The sequence below is a fragment of the Xiphophorus hellerii genome, chromosome 7 (genome assembly GCF_003331165.1).
Source record: "Xiphophorus hellerii strain 12219 chromosome 7, Xiphophorus_hellerii-4.1, whole genome shotgun sequence".
In the NCBI taxonomy this organism is placed as follows: Eukaryota; Metazoa; Chordata; class Actinopteri; order Cyprinodontiformes; family Poeciliidae; genus Xiphophorus; species Xiphophorus hellerii.
Genome location: NC_045678.1, coordinates 7,265,236 through 7,289,011, shown reverse-complemented (window position 1 = coordinate 7,289,011; position 23,776 = coordinate 7,265,236). Strand labels below are relative to the sequence as shown.

The 23,776-nt window shown below is 41.4% G+C and overlaps 1 protein-coding gene across 1 annotated transcript in view; it reads right to left on the bottom strand.

The window, feature by feature from the left end:
• Positions 1-774: 774 nt before the first annotated feature.
• LOC116723058 (rho GTPase-activating protein 20-like) overlaps positions 775-23,776 on the bottom strand; it is a 39,807-nt gene continuing 16,805 nt past the window's right edge. The window contains exons 8-15 of the mRNA XM_032567596.1: positions 23,554-23,620; positions 22,904-23,113; positions 14,322-14,512; positions 14,053-14,217; positions 12,948-13,057; positions 12,433-12,622; positions 5,790-5,898; positions 775-3,769 (exon numbers count right to left, since the gene is read on the bottom strand). Of these exons, the coding sequence (XP_032423487.1) occupies positions 2,139-3,769; positions 5,790-5,898; positions 12,433-12,622; positions 12,948-13,057; positions 14,053-14,217; positions 14,322-14,512; positions 22,904-23,113; positions 23,554-23,620 (2,673 nt within the window). The 3' untranslated portion in view covers positions 775-2,138. The remainder of the gene's footprint in view (positions 3,770-5,789; positions 5,899-12,432; positions 12,623-12,947; positions 13,058-14,052; positions 14,218-14,321; positions 14,513-22,903; positions 23,114-23,553; positions 23,621-23,776) is intronic.

The following is a 23,776-nucleotide window of genomic DNA, read 5'->3' as shown; positions in this document are numbered from 1 at the left end:
TACTGAGCTATTTGCTGACGGTCTTATAGCTCATTCCACTGGTTTCCTTGAAAGAGCCACTTTAGGACTACTATCGTTGAAGTCGATCTAAAAATAAGGTGAATTGCTGGATTATAACTTAGTATATAAACAGAGTGGTCACGTGTAGTTATCTCCGATTAAACTTTATAAAAAACTGAAGCATAAAACTTTCCTGTCTTTTTCTCTCTTTCCTGAATTCATTCAGTTCGGCGTGCACAACGTCCACCAAAATGTGTTTCACGGCCGGGACACGCTTTCACGATGCAACACGGTCTTGTCTGTGTTGCCGAGCAACCGATGAAGCCACAAAGCCAGGCATGCGCCACTTCATTTGACTTTCTCCCCCGATGGAAAATATGAAGGCCTTGAAATGGGAATGAACTAAACAGATGAGTCACAAACAGTGCCGACTGTTAAAATATGTGGCGGTGGCTTCAACAAAAGGCTGCAGACAAAACCTCGAGGAAAGAGCGGCGAACGCCACAGACGGTTGTTACTTCTGTCGCGTCGCAGTGAGAGCCACGCTGGGCATCGCTTCAGCCATGAATGATGTATTCATTTAGGAAGTAAACGGCACACGCAGCACGTTGAACCTTTTGAACGGAGCCGGGAGCATTTTCAATCGAATATTTTAGAAAAATAAAATTTTTAAAAATCCACGAAAAGGCAAATGTGACGTTGCGCCATATCCGTATTATTCTCCCTCTTCATCCCACGGTGCACATTGTACGAACAAAATCATTGCGCGCTTCAAAAGTAGTTTCACAAGAGCGACGTTTATTAAAATCCAAATTCTTCCTCGCTCCTGTGAGCATTAGATTTACACAATATACACATGGTGCGTTTTATAGCAAATATACTATTGGGACAGCAGCAGCAGAATTGGCTTGTACAAAAATACATATTTCGTTTTCACAAACCATACCAAAAAGGATCAAGATAATATTATTATATATATATATATATTTATACATATATCTGTAACATAAATATTCACAACTATACAGGCTGAACACAATTCAAGGTAGTGGAAATAATAAACAGAGTACTTTTTGAGACAACACTTTACATGGACAATGACATGCAACACTCATGAAACCTGTTCTTTTACTGAGCTAAAATGAGTGAATTATGTTTTTATTGTAGTAATTAAGTGAAATTTATTAATTGAGGTAATTTATTAAGATATAAACTAATATAAACAAGATAATCTTGGCCTCACTTTAAAAAAAAGTACTTCAGATAGGGAGAGGACTCTAAGAGGCATACGAACAAGATTTATTCATGTTAAATTGGTTGATTTTCTTCATTAAAATATAGTAGTGATATAAAAGCATCCTCAAAAAGATTTTAAGTAGAAAGGCGCACAGAGAAATCAGCTGGTTGGAGAAATAAGCTGATCTTTCTAGTAGAAATCTCAAGAATCAGATTTTTTTAACCGTCAGTGAAGGCACCAAACCAAAACTCTATGTGGGAGACTAAACTAGAGGTTCAGTATTATTTAAAATGTCAATTCCTTAATAGTTTTGTGCTTTAAAATGATAGTAAAAGACAAAAAATGAATCCCATTGGCTTATGCATTAACCACGTTAAGAGAAAACATCAGTACGTATGGATCGAAACTTTAAAAACCAAGAAGATTTGGAATTTGGCTACAAATCTGTGATCAGTGCATCTCTAATTTTAACATCCCGTCATGGTCACAGAGATCCAAACCAGAGCTATCAATAACAAGAACACTTGTGTGAGTGGAAAGACATCTTATATATATATATATATAAAAAAACATTCACATGTTTGAAAAAGATAGAAAAATGCTAGAAAGAAAATAAAACACGTCCTCCTCATTTAACCCATGGGTAAGAAAAAAATAATGAGCTGGAATAGCTGTATTAACTGTTCATAAAGTCAGAGCGATAATCACTGCTAAATATCATTTCTTGCTAATTGTGGTGCCTATTTGTACCTTTAAAAATACAGAGTACCATTAAAGTACTCAACACTGCAACATAAGAAAAACGTATAATACCATAAAAGGTAACGGCTGTACACAAAAAAACATATCTGATAAAAAAACAAAACATATTCTCCCATTTACAGTTTGTACAGTTTTTATGTTACACATACGACTCTTCTGCAAAGAAGAGCTGTTCGAAGTCTTCCACTCGCGGGTCGCTGCACCGCCTGCTCTGCCACTCTTTCTTATTCTGCGCTATAGCCACGGCAACCTCCTGACTCTTCCGCAGGCAGGAGTCGGGGTCTGCCTGACCCTGTGAGGAGAAGTAGTCCCTAACCACCTGGGTGGCGGAAGGAGACAGGCAGAGCTGCGGCCTGGTGTGGCCGGACTCCACATGCGACGCCCTCCGTCTGCCGCCATTCGGCTGAGTTTTACCGCCCAAAGGTCTGTCTAGGGTGAGGCTCTTGGAGGCGTCCGAATTGGCCGAGACCTTAGCAGGCTCGGATGCTCGGCGAGGAAGGGTCTTCCTTCCTTTGTGGCTTTCGGCAGCAGGGGTGAGGGAGTGGGATTTTGGCCTCTGGAGGACCAGAGTGGTGGCCGTCTGTCCATAGAAAACACTCTGCGGAGGTTGGACTCTCTCAGTCCGCACCGGTCTTTGCGAGACCTTGGCTCCTGCGACCGGTTTGGGATTGTCCGATGGGTTTGCGCCGGAGGATTTGGAAGCGCAGCTCTGGTCGTGGAGCTGCCTCAGCTCTTTGACGGTCAGGGGTTTCTCTGCACCTCTGTAAAACGGGGAGCGGTTACGCTGAAGCTGGATGAGAGCCTGCTGGTAGGACGGAGGGCTGCTGGACCGCCGTTGGCAGTTTTCGTTTGGCTCCGTCGCTGCCGTGTCGTCAACAGCGACAGAGCAACCGCCACCGGTTGAGTAGGAATTCCCGTTCACCACAGGTAAGTCCTCCAAGGGTCCGTTGTCAGGTTGTTTCAGAGACAAGCAGCGGTCCTTCTTGAGCCAGGTGTTTGGGTGGAGTCCATGGGATTGGGAGATCTGGTTCCCACGAGGCGGATGGACGGATGGTTGCCAATGGGGCGCGGCGTCCCTCTGAGGCGGGGAGTCTCTCGGCGACCGTTGAGTAGCTGCGGCGTTCGTGGCATAGTCAGTGGAGTACTGAGAAAAGGCAGAGTCTAAAGAACTGAGGGAGGATCCTGTTGGAGAAGTCGCCGGTGAAGACAGGCTGGAACAGCTGGCGTCCAGTCGCAGCGGAGGCGGAGGCGCGTGCTTCGTCTTCCTCCGCCCACCGCTGGCTCCTCTCTGCACACACCCGTCCTTTACCTCCTCGTTTAGCTTCAGTCTGTTCAAACCCTGCTCCACGAACACCTCGTCCTCTTCCCCCTCCATGGCTGCGTCATAGCTGGCCTTCCTTAAGGGTAAGTGGTGGTTGTCCGCGTTGACCGCCACCATGCCGGAAGACGGCACATTCGCTAAAGCCAAGGCCGGCTCTGAGCTTCTCCGGAGTCTCCTGGGAGCGTGCGACGAGCCGTTGCGGGGCTGCCGTACGGCGGGGCTGAATCTCCTGGGCCTGGCCAGAGGGGGGAGCTGAAGTAGGTGATCGGTGTCGGGGTCCGGCTCGGGGTCGCCGTCGCTCAGGGTGATGACCGAGTCCCGGCTGCGGCTGTCCGGCTTGGCCTTTTCGCGCAGCAGCAGCTGTTCCTGGTAGGGAGACTCGGGGTCATCGTTCAGCTCGTTCTCCAGACTGTCGTAGGATGAGTCGTTCATTTGGAAGGACGAAACATCTAGGGAGGAAAAGAAAGGAGAAAGATAAAAAAAACAAAAACCCACCAAACTCAAAAAGTGGAAAACAGTGGAAAGTATTTTGGTCTAGTTTCTAGCGCAAATGGTTGATACACTTGAAATAAGAAAGTTAATTTAGAAGTAACTTCTCACCAAGATATAGGAGCTTGCTTTACATCAATAATTCTTGAATATTGATTAAAAGTAGTAGTTCCACTGGCTGATTATTTCTCATATATAATACAGGGAAAATGTCTAGTAATAAATGAAAAAATCTGCCAGGGGACCTGGTGCTTTTAATCAATATTTAAGAATTACTGACTTTAAACAAGCTGCTATATCTTGCCTAAAAGTTACTTGTGAGTTTATGTTCTAAGATATTTACACAAGAAACTAGACCAAAAACACTTAGTAAGATCTTGTGTTTTTGCAGTGTTACATGTAGACACATATATAAAATGTTATCCTTCAGTCTGGCTAAAACAAACTTTCTGTTCCATTTGCACCAGCCTACAAAAAAAAAAATCTACTTGTGTTGTATAATTGTGGACTAGGAGATCATAAAAAAAAATGACAGAGGGCCCGTTTGCAAATTCTCACAAGTTTCTGAGCTCAAGAAACTTGTGAGATACACAAGTATACAACAGCAAATACGTTTTTTTATGGGTAACAAGCTTGTCCTGACCTTGAATTTCAAACGGAAGTTGAAGAACTGATAAGAAGAGGTAAACACTGTCGAAGAAAACAACTGCTCTCAGTGGATCTTTCGCCTCGCTTAGCAACTAGCTAAACGCTACTGTAGCCTAGCACTACTTTAACCATGCTCTGTGTCTAATGTTGACGTAACTGCTGCTGCTACCCGAAGCGTAGGTACTGCAGCACTTTGTTAATTACTTTGTTGAACTTTTGACTTTTATTCTATTTATAAGGGAGAAAGTTAGACATGTCAGGTTCCAGGCTTCAAACCTCTGCATTGAGGACAAATAGGCTGCGTTCACACTGCAGCCTGAAGTGACCCAATTCAGATTTCTTTTGACGTACTGCGACCTGTATCTGATCTTTTCATGACAGTCTGAACAGCACAGGTCGGATTCTTTTCGAATGCGACCCGTATCCGATACGAATCCGATTCAAATGCGACCTAACATCCAGGTCGCATTCATCCAAGCTGAACATCACTGATTCTCAACAAATGTCTCTATTCTGCGCCCTGATACACGCAAGCGGGAAGAAAAACAACAACTATGATGGACTATAATGAGGATTAAGTTGTTAATATGCTGGCTCCGGTCGGACAACAACTACAAATGTGTAAGCTATGCTCCACCATTAGCGTCCATGTTTACTTTCGCAAACACTGAGCACTTCTTCTTTTTATGGCGGTTAGCAGAACCTTGAGAACGCTGACGCTATTGAGCCCTCTACTGCGCATGCGGGACACTTTCAAGTCCTTTGCCCGTTCACAGTGGAGAACACATACAGGTCGCATGTATTTGGCAGTGTGAACGGCCCCAGCAAAAAGTGAAGGCCTGAGAGCAACTAATGATCTCGACCTCCCAAGCTGAACGAACAAAAATTGGCGAAGACGTGGAGAACAGAGGACAAAGCTTCATCCTGCCGTGAGCTCTTTGACCTCTGGCGGTTATTTTCGACACGAGGGAGAAAATCAGTGCAGTGTATGAAAGAGGGGATTCAGCGGCATTTTAATCAGCACCTGTGACCCTGGCAGTCACCGAAATTACCGGAGGTCAATCTGCTGACCGCAATCAGCAGGACTGAAAGGGCCGAGGCGACTTGGCTAGACAGACGGAGACGGCGAGTCTCAGTCCGCGCCACTTTGAGGGGACAACACAGTGAGGCTTTATCACCGCTTTCAGAAGGGCAACAAATGTTTGACAAGCACAGAGCAACCGTTTTTAGCTGTTTTACCCCCCAATGTTCAGAAAACGAGACTAAAAGTATGCAGTTTTTTAATCAAACTGAAACTTGGACTCTGTCTTTTTCCGTCTCTCGAGTTCTTACCAGATCCGTGGTCGCTGCTGCTCTTCTGGCTGACGTCTTTGAACAACGAGGCCACGTCTCCCAGGACGCTGCTGCAGTTCTCTATGAGGAAGCGCACGAGCTCACACACCTGCAAAACAAAAAGCAACAACAAGACAAACAACACAGGTTGATTAGATGACATCAATCCCGTTTCAGCATCTTTTTTTTATTTACTCTTCTGAAGCTGCTGACAGTTTGCTGTTCTTTGTTTTACAGACGGTTGTTGAAGGATAGCTGCTGTTTATTGTTTCAGTTGTTCAATCAGTTCCTCAGGGAAGCAGCCAAAGTTCAGCAGAAACTGAGCCAACATGCAGTTTCAAAAAAAGCGTCCGCGTCAGCACAAACTGTCAAATGCAAGCAAAGATCACAAAGTCGGACTGGGAAAAACGTCAGAAATAAAGCTTTTTCTCAGAGTAAAAAGGTAAAACCTGTACTCAAAGAATATCTAACCATTTGCTGTCTTAACAGATGAATGCCTGAACTATAGTTCATCTTTAAATCTTTAAAAGGGAAACGTTACTGTCCCTTATGTCTTTTAAGCCCTGCATTTTAAAAAATGGCCAGTAACCTAAAATGAATGAAGGTAACTAGTTTCTTCAAAGCATGCAAAAATAATTTAGTCATTAAGCTTAGCGATATGCTGTTCAACAAAAGTGACCTAAATCTTGTTTTTAGCTTTAAGAATTGACAAAAAAAAATCTATTAAAATATAAATTCATCCAACTGATTTTACTCATGTCTTTTTTAAACAACTACATGATGATAATCATGAAGAATTGAACTGTGTCTGTATTGGGATGAAAAGTGTAAAATTGATATTCTGTCTCAGTGAAGGGAACATTTTCTTCTTATTGGTCGCCTCATCATCTCAGAAAGTTTAATGCTTTTGTGCTCAAACTGTGAATCCACCCAAAGCGTCATCTTTGGGGCGTCTTTGGGTTGACGTCCAAAAGACGCCAGAATTCTAGCTGAATTACTAGAAAACAAGTCCAGCTCCTCTCCCACCTCAACCCCTCCAAGCATCCAGCATGCCGATGTGAGTGAGTCTTCACGAGTGCAGATAGCATTACTTAATCACTGTGGAGGCGCGCTATCAATGGGCTATTGCAACAGTATATTTTTTTAGCAACTTTCATATAATTTTGTGGGAGTGGTGTATGTGTGTGATATTTATATCTGAAGGCTTGCTTGATGTCCAAAAAGCATTGAAAGCAACCTGGTTCCGCTTGAGATACCAAGTGTGCTACAGTGCGCCTTTGGAAAGGCTTTATTTACTTAAAGACACACTCTTTTATTCACCACATAGCAACTTCTGAATTTCTAGTAACACCTTCCTGTTTCATTCACAACTGTAAACATGTAAGCTAAAATCAAGACCATTTACCATTTGATGTATAGAACATACTGTTGCATATCAACACTGCTTCAGGGAGCTGGAGAGTCTTTCAGCTTTGTTGTTTTGACCCATGACCTTAATCATTTTGTAAAACAGCTACTAAAAGTGGTACTTTTTAGTCTCTTAGTTTATCATAGTTGTTTGTGCTGCGCTGACGTCAACTTCCCAAGTCCTTCAAGAGTATTTGCATTCCACAACATCCCTGACTCATCGAGACATCCTTCTGAAACTCCTTCACCCCCCCCACCCCCATTATGGATGATGTCCTGCTGAGTTCATAGAGTTTCCAGCTGATATTGAGAGCAAGACGAGTCCAGAAGGCTCGTCTACTCATCATCCGGCGCGTATCGTAATATAAACCGGAATGTTTTGAGGCTAAGAGGGTCCTAAAAAGTCCTGTTTACTGGAAGGAACGGTCATTCCGACGAGGTCAGGTTCTCGTAAGACACGCCGGCAGTTTCTTTGCTTTGCTATCGCCTCAGACTTCAAACAAATTACCAAACTTTGTCTGAAGCCGCCGCCTCATAAACTAAACAGATAAAATTTACTAAACACCAAAGACGACATCCTACACAAACTGTGGAAAGTTTCCGCTCGAGTCTGCCTGTCGGGTTTACACAAGAGGAGCTGTTGTTGTTCCCCGCCGCTCTGCCTCTGTGACGAATGCATGCGCAAAAACATTCAGAACAGTTACAACTTTCACCTTTTGTCACATTGGAACCGCAAAACATTAAGGCTTCACAGAACAACACAAAGCAAAGCATACGTAAATAAAGATGAAACAAAAATGTAGGGCAGGCATTTGTCTTCAGCTCCTTTTACTCTCACACCCTTAAATGAAATCCAGGGCAGCATTTTTCCGGGCTGTGTTGTGGCGACCCACAAGCCAAAAGACGCCAAAAAGGAGCTGTGAACAAACGGCTCCAATAAAATCCAAGGAACAGGCAAAGGGACAAAGTTGTGAACTTTATCCAAAGGAAAAACATGTTTCAAGGAAAATATCTGGCATATAAGTCCAGATTTTTGGGTCTGATTAAAACTGAGATGAATTAGGAAGCAACAAATAATGACAAAAAGCATCTATTAAGAAAAATAAATACTACAATGTTATCTTAAAGTTTAGAATGATTTCAGAAACATATCGGCCGCAGTGAAGTCTTTGCCGATTCACAACTATTCCAACTTTATCTCAGTAGGATGTTATGTTTACCGTTTTAAACTGTTTAAACACAAAGCACATCAAATGTTTCTAAGAATTTAAAAAAAGAAACCTGCTGGCCAGATGGGGACACTTTCATACAGTGCTTTCATTTCCTTTGACCTTTTTCCACATTTTATCATGCTACTATGACTTTAAACTCCAGTAAATATCTTGGGGTGATTTTTGATCAACGCAAAATGCTTCACTGCTTCTGCTGCAGACATTTTTAAATCATCACAGTATGACAAATTTGCACGTTTTAGTTCAAATCATAGACTTTTTGGTTTTGGTTTTTTTTTGCTATTCCTCATTGTCAAACTCACAGCTGAAGGGTTTCTGTATCTTACGTTTTCTCCTACATATTATGTTGTTTTTAAGTTATTTAAGTGCCCAAAGGTTTGTATTATTATTATTATTATTATTATTGTTTAGACTCAGGATTTCTCACATCCTGAGTCTAAAAGATTTGTCTGTCCTCTAGCTCAGCCAGAACGGTGAAAAATAAATCTTTGAGTCTTGACACAGATTCTTAAATGGATTGATATCTGAACTTTGCCTCGGCCGTTCTAATGCACGATTGTGCTAATAATATGATCTCAAATATTTACTTTGCAGGAGCAGAAGTCTGCCCTGCAGAAGTGATGCTGCCACCACCATATTTCAACTCAGAGATGGTGTGTTCAAGGCGATGAAGGAGTTCACTCAACTGGATTCTAATCACGCGTTTCCATTTATTTTAAAATTGCGCAAATTTGAGTTCCGGAAATAAATTTGTATAAATGGAAACACGCTAATTTCGTAAAAAAACTCAAGTTTTTCACTCAAAAAATAAATAAATAAATTGCGGTAGGCTGTGGTGATTTTTTTGGATGTATGGAAATGAGTACATTTTGGAAAACTGTAAAGGAAACACTTTTGTCGAAACTGGGTTTTACTACCGGCGAAAAAGACGACAGGAAGTGGTTGGAGGATGTTTTTTTAATGACTTATTGAGTAGGGACGCTTATTCAAGGGTGATTTTATTTGTGTTTCTCATTTAATAAAATGCTGAGGTTCAGAAATTGTGTTTCTTTTGACATTAGCGGAACACTGACAAAGTGTTGCGCATGTTTGAAATGGAAACGCAAAACTTCCCATTCCCATTCATTGTTTGATTTTGATTTGCAAAATAAAAATAAAATTGCTGTAACTCCACCAACTTTGTGTTATGTCTATATCACACACAAAAAAATACAATGAAATGTATAGAGGATTGTGTTCAAAACTGGAAAAAGTCATAGATGCCAGGCACTGTAGATTAGTGCAACACGCTTGGTATCTGAAATTCACTTACGCAGCCAAAGCTGTGGAATAACTTCCTGTTTCAGCGACAGAGAGAAGTCAGCGCAGTTAAAAAAAAACAACAACAAAAAAACAGGCAGAAGTAAAAGGACTGGCCAGCATTTTTATATATTTTTAACCACAGTCAAGAAAAAAACAAAGTGAGCACAAACTAAAGCTGCAATTACCTCAGAAGCTCCTACACAACTATGTTCAGCCAAAAGCATTTAAATTATACGCTGCTGTGAAGGAGAACCAGACACTCGGGCAAAACAAAATCTGCTAAATCTCAGGGTCCACGTGTCTGACGACAAGGTTAGCAGCCGGTGGGAAGCGTCCAAATCTGCCTTGTTAGAAGAAAAAAGGCTGCCTGTTGGAACCAACACACACACATCCACTGTGGCGGCAGGGGAAAATGTGACCAGGGGAGTATTTGTGAAACTGATCTTCTGGTATTTGAGGGTGTTGAGGATTTTTGTGCTGACAAGTGTGTGCGTGTGTGTGTGTGAAGAAAGAAAGAAGGGCAAAAGAGGGGGTGGGGGGGTTGCAGTGACATTTCTGCACACATATTTGGCTTTGGGATTGTGTAGGAAATTCTTTGCATGTTTTCTCAATGAACCTCAGCCGCTCTAAGGAACACACACTTGGTTTCCCTCTCACACACACACACATTTTTGAAACGATACGCAAATCAACCCCCCACAGAGATCGCATGTTGTGCTCAGTGATAAAATTTTAAAAACGACCACAGATCAAAATGAGTTGTGAAGTTACAATATGGACTCTGCAGGAAGAAGCAGCTCTGCCTCGTCTTTACAATAATTAAGTAGGTATTTATAATAAAAAAATATATATAATTATAAGCTCACAATTTCTGTAGTGGGAGTTTCAAACTGCTACTTTTCTATCTGCTTGCAGCGGCCACCTGTGCTACGAGGAAGAGTTAATCTTTCATATTTTATAAGAGTCAAGAGGTTCAAAATGGGAATCAGAACCAAAAGAAGTGAAAATGGATTGTAAAATTAAGTTTTCAGACAACACTATACAGATTAATTTGATTACTTGAAGGATTTCAGCAATTTTATAATTGTTTATCTTCATCCCTAAATATTCTAAAGTACAGACAACAATGAACTTATATGCCACAACTTGCAGAGATAGGTTCATATAAAAGTATTACGGTATGAAATGGGGTCCAAAGAGGCAAACTGACTAAATGGCTAACGCTAGTTTGCTAGCTCGCAACAAGTAGAAGTTGGGGTAGAAATCTGATATTTATTTTATTTTTTGCTGCATTTTAACTGATTTGCTAAACCACCAGAATGTCTGTCACATAAAAATTATTGGAAATATTAACCACAAGAGGTTTAGTAAAAAAAATTTAAAAAAAGACTTGTGAGGTATGGACCTGGAACTGTTCCAGTTTTTTCTGTAGCGTCTTGCTGGAATCTCAGAGGTTTTATTCTCATCTGAACACAAGAATGTGATGATTTCATTTTAGGACCATTTCCATACGAAGGCTTGTGAACGAGACTCTCTCCACGCATGTCTTCCTGTAATGGTCACATCAATTCCGAAGCAGCGCACGCAGTCATCCTCAAACACTTTACTCATGCGTTAGCAGAGAAATTTTGTCAACACACACTCTCTCGCTGTATTACTCACACAGTAAAACAGGTCCGACTATCCAGAGTTTTTGGGAAATGCGCTTGCTTTATTGCTGGAAGTTAGACTGATAAGGCTGTGGCTCAATAAGAGGCAGCTGCGGGGTTAGGTTACCATGAAATGCAGAAACGAGGAAGCCTGTTTTATGCAGAAAACTTCCAAAGTTGCTCAATTTATTTCCATCGTATTGTTTTCTGTTGGTTAAATATAGAAGAAGAAAAAAAACATTGAGAGTAAGAAGAAAAAAGAAGGAATTTAAAATTTGGTTAATCCCTTGGATTTTACAATTGGAATCAACATCTGAAATCTTGAGCCAACAGTTAAATTCAACAACTGTTAAATTCTAACAATGTTTGCCTTCAGAGGCATTTAGATTAGGATTTATTTTAGGACGCTAGCGCCAGCGTTCCTATTCACAGCGTATGGTGTCCAGCAGGGTGTATTACATCTGTGTCTGCTTAGTAAAAGTTATGATCTGTCAAATCAGAAATGTAGGTCTTTTTATCCAGACGAAACTAATTTGGCAACAGCACTAATGCTAAAATAAATCTTGAGCTCCTCAACTTTGAAGAAGTCATTGCTAATGCAAAATGTAGCTTTGGTTGTCATCAATGCAGCTGACATAGAACTTTGTTAGATAAGATTTAAAAGGTTTATTGCAATTTCACTCATGTTTAACCCCTTAACCCTAAATTATGAATGTTTTTGCTTCTTCTTTTTTTTTTAGATGTTGAATTTTCATAATTTCTACACAGACATATTATGGGAAATACAGCAAATAAAATTAATACAAATTGTTTCTACATTTTTGGGGGTTAAATTTGAACAAAATTGACTTACCTATACATTTAATTAGAATAAATGCCATCTTGATCTTTAGTCCAAACGCTAAAATTCACTGCCATCTCAAACAAATACATGTTCCCAAATATCCACCCCCTCCCCTCTCATTTTGTTAAATATTTCCACCAAATCTCATCTAATAACGGACCTCATGAACTGAAACACTGGGGGGGAAAAAAAGCTCCTGGGTTTCGCACCTTTTTTGTGGCCTCTCCCTCCATCTCCGGAGTGCTCGGGGTCGGAGGCCAAAGCATGCTGGGAGCGATGCAGACCGACAGGTTGAAGGCGTTCATCTGGTTGTCGTGGGCGCTGCCTTGTATGTGGTGCAGCACAGCGATCACGTGACGCAGCAGGAGCTGATTCTCACTGGGCAGCAGCTGCAGCAGCCTGCAACGAGATGATGGACAGACGGGGTTAAATTGGTCGGTCCCACGTTTTTTTAATATATATATTTATATGTACAGAAGAAGATCAGCAGCTCAGCTGCAGATTCCACTCTTGCTTCCATGTTGCGTGCTATTTATTTTTCCTTTGGCAGAAGGAATTCAGTTTGCTGCTTCTGGAATAAAAGCGGCGCTGGGTGTCGCGCCCTTTAATCTGCATCGCAAACAAACACGACCTCCCTGTGACACAGCTGAGCGGGAACATTCTTAGCAGACAGGAAGGATTCTGGAGCCCAAGTATGAACCGGCCCAGGACTTTGAGCTCCTACCTCTGAACACTCGGCAGCCGCTCCTCTCCTGCGTCCCCTTCCATCGCATCCATCCACTGATCGTACAGATCCACACACAGTATGCTGCCCGGGATGTTTCGCAGGAAGTCCTGTAAGCACAGAACGTAATGATGACTTTTTTTTTCTTTTAGGTTTAGTCAATCTTAAAGACATTCGACAATAACAGCAGCAGCAACAGGTTGCTAATGTTGTACTTTTGATTTACAACCCTTAGGTTTGTTGTCTATTCTTTAATATACGGCTAAAAAAAGAAAACATTCAGCTAGCAACAGCTTCACAACTCTAATACTGAGAGAAATAATTTTACAATCTCTTGTGTTCGCACACATTGTACTTTTCCACATTTTGTTGCCGTGCAATCACAAACTTCTATGTATTGTATTGGGACAAACACAATATAAGTTCTTAACTGGACAGACAGAAAGAAAACACGCTGGTTTGCTAAAAAAAAGAAAAAAAAGAAGATATTTCTCAACAAATCTTCATAGTGAAACACAGTGGAGATACCATCAAGTTTTTGTTTTTTTTTAAAAAAAAAGAAGATTAAAGTAGCTAAATACAAGGTAGTCCATTGCAGGAAATCATATGCAAATCTGATCGACCTCTCAAAAAAATAAATGCTTCTTCAAAGTTGTGACTCAGGAGGGCTGAATATAAATGCACGCCACACTATTCAGATTTGAATTTCATAAAATAATGGCCTACGTTGTTTTTTTGGGCATCAAATGGAGAACAATTGCAAAGGGGATGGACATATTTTTAAGACGCTGCAAATAGTTTAAGGTAAATGTAGAAAAACGAGACAATATCTCATATATTCTTTTTTAAATGTGCTTCCTTTTCTTCCACCTCCTCCCCAGTCTGAGGGGAAGTGAGTTAAACACCTGAGCTGCTCCTGTTTGGCCTGGAAGCTGAACAAGGCAGCACCTTGTGAGCGAGTCTGGCTCCCTGCCTGGCCGTCTGCGCCGACACACATCACCCCGTCTGGACTCGGGTGTTTGGAGGCGCTTCAGTCGGACCTGCCCTCTGTTGTCTGGTATCGAACGGGTGAGAGAGCTGGGTGCGGGTTGTGAGGCGGCGTTACCTTGAGGACGGCGGCGATGACGAACACAGACTGGTGTGTGATCTCCGGCTCCTCCGTCCCGCTGTCCAGCCTGTCCCGAAGCTCCCTGCAGGCCTTAGCGCCAGCCGACCGCCTGAACACACCCTTGGTGTACGGCCCTTCCTGATAGAGGAACACTAACATTTCCTAAAGAACAGAAGGAGAAAAAATATATATTTCACTCCTTTGGTTTTTTTTTTCCTCCCCTCTCCCCAAAAATCTTTAATCTGAGTAACCTATAGTCATCTCACCATGACGGGCTTGGGCAAGCTGTGATCTGAAGAGCACACCGAGTTCAGAGGCTGTCCAAACAGCCGTCCCGGGTTAGGAGACAGCAGCGATGGGGAAAGAGGCAGGCCGTCCAGCTGGGTGCTGGAGCCCCTCCAGAAAGGCCAGTTGATCAGGGATCGCTTCCTCTTGAAGGTCTTCTGGTGACCGGGCTCTGCAGAGGACAAAACAAGTAAAGAACATGGAGGTTTCAAATAACGTGTCTTAAACAACATTAATCTGTATTTTCATTCAAAGCAGCTTTAGCTAAGCCTGTAGCGATAACAAATTTTGCTGGACGATAAATCGTCCCAGAAGTTATTGCGATGAACGATAATATTGTCATTTTGAGACCATTTTCAAAGGTAATGGTGTAATAATGCAAGAACAATTAAATTCTAATGAACATGTGACACTGGAACTGGAAGTTATTTTAAATGTATAAAATAAACAAAACAGGAATAACAAATAAAATGACTTATTTAGTCTCTAAACAAAAGAAAAATGGGCCAGTTGAGACCAAAGCATCAGACTGAAAACTTTTGTCATCCAGTTTTTGGTAGAAACAGAGAGATGGAGAAAAACAATAAATCAGTGGAACTTCCTGAGCTCGTTTTAATTTATGATGGGATTCATTGATTTATCGTTTACTTCTTTGGGTCTACATGTAGCTACATTTGAGGGCAGGTTGAGGTGAGGCGTGCGCAGGCAGGACGGATACTTTTGGTGCAGCTTGATGAAAACGGAACAAGACAGACCCACAGAAGGAGTCGCTGAGGAAAATGAAGGAAGACGCGTGCTGGTGGTTGAGGACAGCGTTTATTTTAAGGCTTGTTGTGTGCCAGTAGGATGTGGTTATGTTTTTCCGTGCGTGGATGTTCTCTGACATACATGCATGGGGCCCTGTGGATGTCTCTTCGCATTTGTCACTGTGTGTCCTCTGCTGCGTGCCGAGCGGTGAGGTCACAGTCCGCACCTGCGCTCTGCAAACACAGGTCTGCCATGCGTCTGCATGTCCTCTGCTCACTCTGAACCGCCTGTTAAAATGTATGGACTTGTTTAAAAATATATATAAACATATATATTTAAAACAGAATAATTACAGATCTGAAGACATGCACCGAATGCAAAGTAGCTACGGCGTCATCTTTGTGGTTGCTGTTCTGTTGGAAGATAAATCAAGTTCAAGTTTAGATTAAGCCTGTCGCAATATAGTCAATTAATCGCTTTGTAAATCAAAATAAGCTCAATAATTTCCATTCTGATCATTCATATTTTTTGAAGGGTAATTTTGCTTACAAAAACTTCATAATCCATGTCATTTATGGTTTTGGTTGTATGGGTTTTCTACTTCTGTTTTATTTCATAGTTTTTGGTTGTCGTGTTTATTACTTTATTAGTCCTCAGAGGGCAAACTTGAATTATTACGCAATTATCAATACATCACTTAAAAATGGTCTCAAAGCAACAATATTAGTGTTTTTTCGCAATAATTTCTGGGACCATTAATAGACCAGTAAATGGTAGGCCTAGTTTAGATATGAGTCAGAAAATAAAGTTTAGGTCTGAGATGACCAGAGGTTCTGGTTTACCAGATCACTTCTAGCATCTGGCTGCACCGGATTTCATTTGGGGGTCTCAGAGTAAAGGCGATTGAACATAAACGCTCTTTACAGAGCATTTTTTATTTGAGCTAAAACTTGAAAATCACGTATCATTTCCCTTGCAGTTCAGAATTAACCTCTACCTTTTGTGGGTGGACTGGCACGAGTTTGCAGTTGCAACGTAAAAAAAAAAAAAGTGAAAAGGCTTCGAACGCTTCTGTAATCTGTTGATAAAACGTGGAAAATGCAACCGAGAACCGACACATGCAGAAAGACCCCAGGTCAGGATTCGAACCGATGACCTTCCTGCTGCAAGGCAAGAGTGCTTCCTGCATGTTGGGATAGGTTGAGCCAAAAGTCGACTTTAGCCTTTTCTTTGTGTGATTTACTTGCGCAAATCCCTAATTATTTCTATCGCCACATATAAAGGGATTTCATATCAACCGGTATCACATAATGTGCCGCTAATAGCAAGTGACCTGGCAAAAAACACGCAACCTCGTAATAAATCTTTTAACAAGCAACTGCGGTCGCACACAACTGCTGCGAATCCGACCTGCCTACGGTCTTGAAATAACGCCATTTGTTTTACTAGGAAGTTGTGATTCGTATCCGAGGGTGGGGACTTGAACAAAAACAAAAGGTTCTTTAAGCGGGCGGAGGACCTCGCGGCCAAAACGGGCCCCACGCAAAACACGCCGCATACCGCTCACGGAGTTCACGATTCAACAGTCGGTCATGGCGTCGTGCCTGAACACACTCTGCAACAAAAGTTCAACAGCAACACAGTTACTGGCCCGCTCTGGTGCTTCTCATCAACAAAGAGCCACTGACCTTGCTGTGAAATTATTACAACTCAATGAGGAGGCGATAGAGAGACGGGCTGCTTGTCCACACGGTGGGCCAAAGCCTCAAGAACACAGCAACTTTAAAACCCTAAAACAAAGAAGCTAGTTCTGATTCTTGCCTTCTTCTTTAAGCTGAAACAGTGTCTATTACATTGAAGCTCATAGACTCTTATATGAGAAGCCTGACAGCCTAAATGTGGCAGAAAATATGAGATTTGACAAACATCTAATAGAGGGCAACCCCTCAGTTACATGTGGTTGCTACTTTGGTTAGCGGGCTAGCTTTAATTTTGTTGAGGTAGAAAGTTGGTCTCAATAGAGCTCAGTAAAAAAATGGAATGAGGGGAAAAAGTAAGTGAAGGGATTTTGCTGAAATTTTTTTTTTTTTATAATCATAGCATCAAGGAACGGTTTGGAACCCTAGGACACACACACACACACACACACACACCGCAGGCAAAAATGCACCCAGCAATTCAGGTTAATCGCTGAACCTGATGTGCTACTTCTGCTCGCATTCCTGCACTTTGTAAACAACATTTCTGCACCGGTCCAACGTACTGAGGTGACAAATGCAACAAAAGTTCATTCTGAGTTTTCCAAATGGACAAAATGTGTTTCTTCTACATAGTGTGTCGTTCTGTTTTCTGGGAACCTTGTGAAAGTGTTTTATGTACATCAAGTACATTTTTAGTCAAGAATACGCAGAGAAATAGCAAAAAAATAAAAATAAAAAATCCTGTCCTTTTAGTGCTTTACTTTGTCCACCTAACAACACTTTTGTGGACATTGCAAAGGCAGGAAGACTCGGCAATTTTTCAATGTCAAGGAAAATGCAAAAAGCTGACATCATACTCTCTCAGGAGGACTGTCTGGTGTGAGAGAGTCAGACTTCAGCAGATCACAGGAATGCTAAACAGATTCAAACAAGATTCTTCTCTTTTTTCCCTTTCTTTTTGCACTTTTATCCTCAGAAGACGCTGAATAAGAAATGTTGGCGTACGTTTGCAAATCTATGAGTGAAGGTCGGTTGTACTTATGCTAAGGACAATCAAATCAAGTTCATTTGTGTATCCTAAAACCACAAAAATAAAGGCAGAAAAACAGACAGAGACCAATTGAGAAATCCGTAACAAACGTTACATTTTGCAGAGTGAGGCGGTGTACACTTAGCAATGCTAATTCCAGTACAGTAAGGTGTTCAAGATAAAAACTATTTAGCTCATCTATTAGTAAATATGATTTGTTGTGTCTCAAATATCAGGTCAGACAATTGTTAATTAGTGTCCTCCTCTGACATGGTGCTCTTCTGTGTTTTGGAAAGTTCCAAGGAGATATAATACGACTTATAAAGGGGATGTGGTACGACTGTTTTTGAGTTTTATCCGTCTTTTCCTCTGTCCCATAAACTAGAGCGGTGGTGTCCAAACTGTTTGTCCACAAAATGCATTAAATTAAAAACTGAACAGTTAGTTTTTTATTCATTTATTTAGTCATACTGGCTCAAAAACACAATTTTTTAATAAAATCTGTATATCATTAAAGATCAAAAACATAAAAAATGGTTTCAGATTGTTGCTGTATTAAAAGAAAAACAGACAATTTCCAAATATTAGGGGTTTATCAATTGCTTTCCATTTTGTTGGCCAAAATTTACCAACGAAAGCAGATAAAGAAAAAACAAAAAAGAAAAAAATAAATAGTGACCACACTTTGAACTCACCCGAACCAGGTTCAGGTGAGCTCTTCACTAGTGCTGCCGACTGAAACAACCTTTGGCTGTTTTGGTGAAATCGCATTGTCCTAGTTGACCATAAATGTACCATAGTGAACAAATGTATATTTTCATTTAAACCAAAAAGCACTGAAATATATCCTGAGGTCAAGAAGGGAAGTTCTTACAGTGGTTAAAATCAGCGAATCAAAGCTTCAGAAAAATCAGAAATTGGACATCGACTCCAAAAACTGCTGTCGATGCATCCCCAGTTGTTACATCACCACGTATCTGTGTATGTTTACGCTTCACATTCAGGGTCTTTGCATGCAACAAACTACCTCCGCTTCAACAGTAGAACGGTAGTGAGGTCATCAAAACCTAACACACAAACAAAGTAATGATGACAGTTTCCATTATATATCATCTGATTCCATTGAGAAGCACAGCAGGCTCCATTTAGTGGATTTTGTTCTAAGTCTTCTCTCCGACCTCAGCCAAGAAGCTTCTTTAACCCCAAAAACCACAATTGGAGCAAATCATCTGGAATGTTTTAAAGAGAAATTATAAAGCATGTTTGGGTGACAGAGATGGTATATTGGAAACATTTTCTCTTTTTTTTTTTTTGGTGTTTAGAGAGGGAGTGACGTGGCGGCCACACTTCTCAATCCCATTGCGCAAAACGGAGTTGTGTCAAAATAACTCGCAAGATAAACCAAACCTGATGATTCATGTTCAGCTCCAAAGGATGAAGCACTTAGATGGTTTAATGGCTTAATAATCATGTGTGAATGATGAGGGCTGTGGTGGTCTGGAGAGTCCCATCAGACGCTCCATGCCTGAAGCTGACAGGTCCGGATTAAGTGAGCATCTTCGAGACGTTGCAATGCTTTAGCAGAACATTTTGTTTTGAAACTGAGTGATCTTTTGGATAAACGCAGAAAGCAAAAACTTCAAGGAAGGAGGGGTGTGACTGAACCACTTCTGTCATAGCTAGTTACATTTACTTGACTAACTTTTTGGGGGGGGGTTGTACTTTTAGGAATAGTTTTACTACATTATACTTTTTACTTTTACTCCAGTAACTTTATTATGAAGTATTGTTACTCTTCTAGGTACTCTGCCCACTGTGAGTAACTTCATTGAATGAAGATCAAACATGTTTTAACCAAAGATTCACCAGACACACCTGCAGTTTTTGCTAAAATTTCATAAGTTGGTAACACTTTATTTGAAGGGGTGTTCATAAGACTGACATGACAAAACAGCCGTCATGAACATGAAGGAGTCTTCATGAATGTTTACGCCTGTTGACGTGAAGTGTCATTCGGTAAATAATGACACTTTTAATGAAAAGTTCTATTAAAATTTGCATTCAAATCCTTTAAAAGTGTCATTATTTACCGATTGACACTTCATGACAACAGTCTAACCTTCCTCCTTCATGTTCCTAGCGGGTGTCATGTTTATTATAATGTCATGTCAGTCTTATGCACACCCCGTCAAATAAAGTGTTACCCAAAAGTTTCATATTGAAAGAAACCGATTTTGAAGTTTTTGTTGTTTACATGAATTATTTTCAATTTGGTCTTTAAAATGGCAAAATTTCCACATAACTTTACACTTTGATCTGTCTGTTGTAGGGGTTGAACCAATTAGTCGACTAGTCGACTCTAGGACGTCTCGCGAGTTTTTACATTTCATGTCGACTAGTCGCAGTCATGTGATTGCCGGTGGTGACAGCCTGTGCTGATCTGACAGCACAGTATACGTCACAAGACACAAGAAAAATAAGTTAATACATTAGTTTAAATGATATGTAGATGGATGCATATTTGTGGTTTTACAGTGTTTTTAAAAGGAGATGGAGTTGCAGCTGCAGTCCACTACAAAACACGAGCCGTCTAAAACTCGCCCCCTTCCCGCTAAGGATGTCACTTAGCCGGCTCGCGAGTGTCTTTGTCACGACGATCTAACTAATACATTATGATGTTATGTTGCTGATTAAATAAAGATCTGTGGTAATGACAGCTGCTGATTAAATAAAAGCCTGTAGTTGGTAATGACAGTGTATACTTGTCTGACATATATATAGCCGTGAGTTCGTGCTAAGAATGACACTTCGTGCTTAGAAGTGTCATCAGATCTTAGCGAAGAGAATATTGACAGCGAGTTAACTTTATTTACCCCCCCGGCCCCGTGCCACCTCTTTTTATTGTTTTTACATGCCATCTAAAAGATGTGCGTTTCCTTTTGAATGTTGGTTTCCCAGCAACTTATTATTTATCATAAACTATCCCGATGTTTTGTTGTTTCACTTGTTGCTGTTCTGTGTAAATGCCGTATTTTTCCGTGAAAACGGGTAATAAAGCCTGTACGTTACTCCAAAGCTTTGCGTCTTGCGTTGCTATGACGTCACAACGACTAGTCAACTCGACATCGACTCGACTTTTATCATGTTGACGTTGACTAGAAAATATCTTAAATCGTTCAATCTGCTGAGTCAGCAGAGCTTCCTGCCGCGCATCGGGCGGAGGAGAAGCAGGTGGTTTCGTTGAATTCAGCTGTAACCAAACGGGATCCGTTCATAACAAGTTTGGCTTGTGATGTTCCAAAAGCACCATGTAGTCAGTGTGATAATTTGACTCCTATTGTAACTATCCAGAGATCATCAGCATCAGCCGGTGTTTAGAAAAAAAAAGTCAGACCCGACTTTGTGCAACAAACTTTTCCCCGATGCTCACGAAGAATCTCCATAATAGACTTAATAAAAGCAGGAGAAGGGGAGAGTGTGTGTGTGTGTGTGTGTGTGTGTGGGAGGTGGGGGGGGGGGGGGGGGGTCAATATTTGCAGTGAAAATAGCTAATAAAGCCTCCAAGTAGTTGTGAAGGGTTTTTGCGCTTACGTCACTATGACGTCACCGCGACTAGTCGACATCGACTCGACTATTATCATGATGTAGTCGACCTTAAAAAATATGTAGTCGTTCAACCCCTAGTCTGTTGATGTAATTTTTAAATATTAATTGCTTGATTTTTGATAAGTAAATCAGTACTTCAGTTGCCTTGTTTTTTACTCTCGAGTAATTTCTTGGATGGATACGTTTTACTTTCAACTACATTTAAGTATTTGAGTACAATTCTTTAAGTCCTCCACCACCTCCCGTCATTACTTACGGTGCTTTTCAAAATATTTGTACCTCTTCAACTTATATAAGGTTTTCATAAAATCCTCCAAGTCAAGTAAATTTTTTTCATGTCTCTACATATTGATCCACTAAGAGGAAAGATGAGGAGAAAGTTGTTGTGTTTTTCCACAACCTGAAAAGGGGATTTTGCCTTGTAGCCACTGGGTCGATGCAAACACTTGGGAGCTTTCAGTGAGGGTGAAACCCTCCACGGCTGCGAGGCTGGTATGGAGGAATTGCGTAACACGCTGTTATGGTTGAAGCTAAAGAATCCGAGGCGATGCTTGCGGTGGGTAAACTGGAGCCTCCTCGACTGGAAAACACAGATTTTTGCTCCACAACTTGTTTTCCTTTAAACCCCATGTCATCCCCTCCTTTTTTTTTCCATTCCGGTTTTTGTATCCGCAGTTTGTCCTCGGCCCCGTCCGCCGCAGCCGTCGTCGTGTTTTTCTTCCTCCCCCCTACCATTTCTCCATCCTGCTCGTATTTGAAGTCCCCCGTTTTCTTATCCTCCCCCCTCTAGCCAAATTCCTCTCTCTCGCCATCATCCGAGATCGCTTGTTTTTTTTTCCTTCACCTCTGCCGGCCTTCGGTCTTACTCAAAAGCTGTGTCATCTCTTTTCGCTTTCCATCTTCCTATTCTCACACTCGTCTCTGTGCCTTCTGGGCTTTCTGTGCCTCTGTCCATATTGACGGGGTTTTTTTTGTATTTTGCCTCGGCGTCTGTCCCAACCCCTGCTGTAAACCTTTATCGTTTCGATCTCTTCCCACCGTTCTTCTTGTCTTCTCGTGCACCTGTTGCTTCGTCCGCAGGCCGAACGACGGCAACCGAGTGCAAACGTGAGGCCGCTTATGTAAGGAAGTACTTTCTGTTCTGCATTAACGCTTCTTTACTCTCATATTCATTCATGCAGTTCCACAGAGGATCGGACCGACGGGCAGAATCTGGTCCCGCGGGTCAAACTCGTTTTTCATTTCGCACCACATAAAGGTCATCAATGTCCTCAAAGGGAAAAAAAACACCAGTTTTATAAACCGTTCAAATTTCTCTGCGTCCAATTAGTACGTCTTAAAATGTAGCTATTGTTTTCAACAACTTTTCACATTGATGTAAATTTGCAATTTTCTGGAAGTTTGTTCCAGATTGGATGTGATTTGATGAAATGTTGATTTTAAAAACCTTTTTTTTAAAAAAAAAAAAAACACAACTCACCTATAATCTGTGGAGGCTCAAGGACCACTTTGTTGGGTTTGAGGATGAACTGGCACTGGGTGTCTGGGGGAAGGCACTGGTCCAGCAGCAGAACTTCGGGGCAGTCGGTCGGACTCATGGGCTCCCTCCCTGGTCCTCCTCCGTGCCCGCCAGGGCTGCTCCCTCCGTCCCGAATGTGGCTCATCTTGATGCTGAAGGGAAACTCGTGGCCTGAATGGAAAGGTCAGAGCCCAGAGGTTAAGAGGCGGAAGCTGTGGTATGTGCGGCAAGAGGAGGAGAAGCAAAAGAGAAAACGTGATAGAAATCAGGACCGAGTTGGCACAGGGCGACAGCGACGTCTTAAAAACGGAGGAATTCCATGTGAACTGCAGAATAAAAAAGTTATGGTGAAGGAATGTCAGGGAAATACCACCGCGAGTAAAAGAAAAAAAGACAAATCGTCTGGACTGAAACGCTCCCAGATGTTCTGAGGGGTTTTCTTAGCTTTTACTCTTGCCTGATGTTTTCAACTTGAAATTTGTGATACTATATATAGTAAATTTTTTTTTTTTTTTTTTAAAACCTTCATGGATAATTTCTTAGAAATCATTCCTATCATTTATTTGTTCACTTGAACTTTATTCTAAATATTAGATAACAAAAATGCTCACCAATGAGAGGATATGGAGGATCATCTTTACAGGAACTGACCCACAATCGGTGATCCTTCACACAACCCTAAACAGAGAAGAAGAAGAAGAAGAAATTTACTTTTGTTTGAAGAAGAAGCAACACATCAAGATCTAGAAACTTGAAAACCCAATCTATTTTCCAGTGAACTTGTTAACTGTAGTAAGAGTCAAAGTTAGTCACATTTGCTACCAGCGATGAATG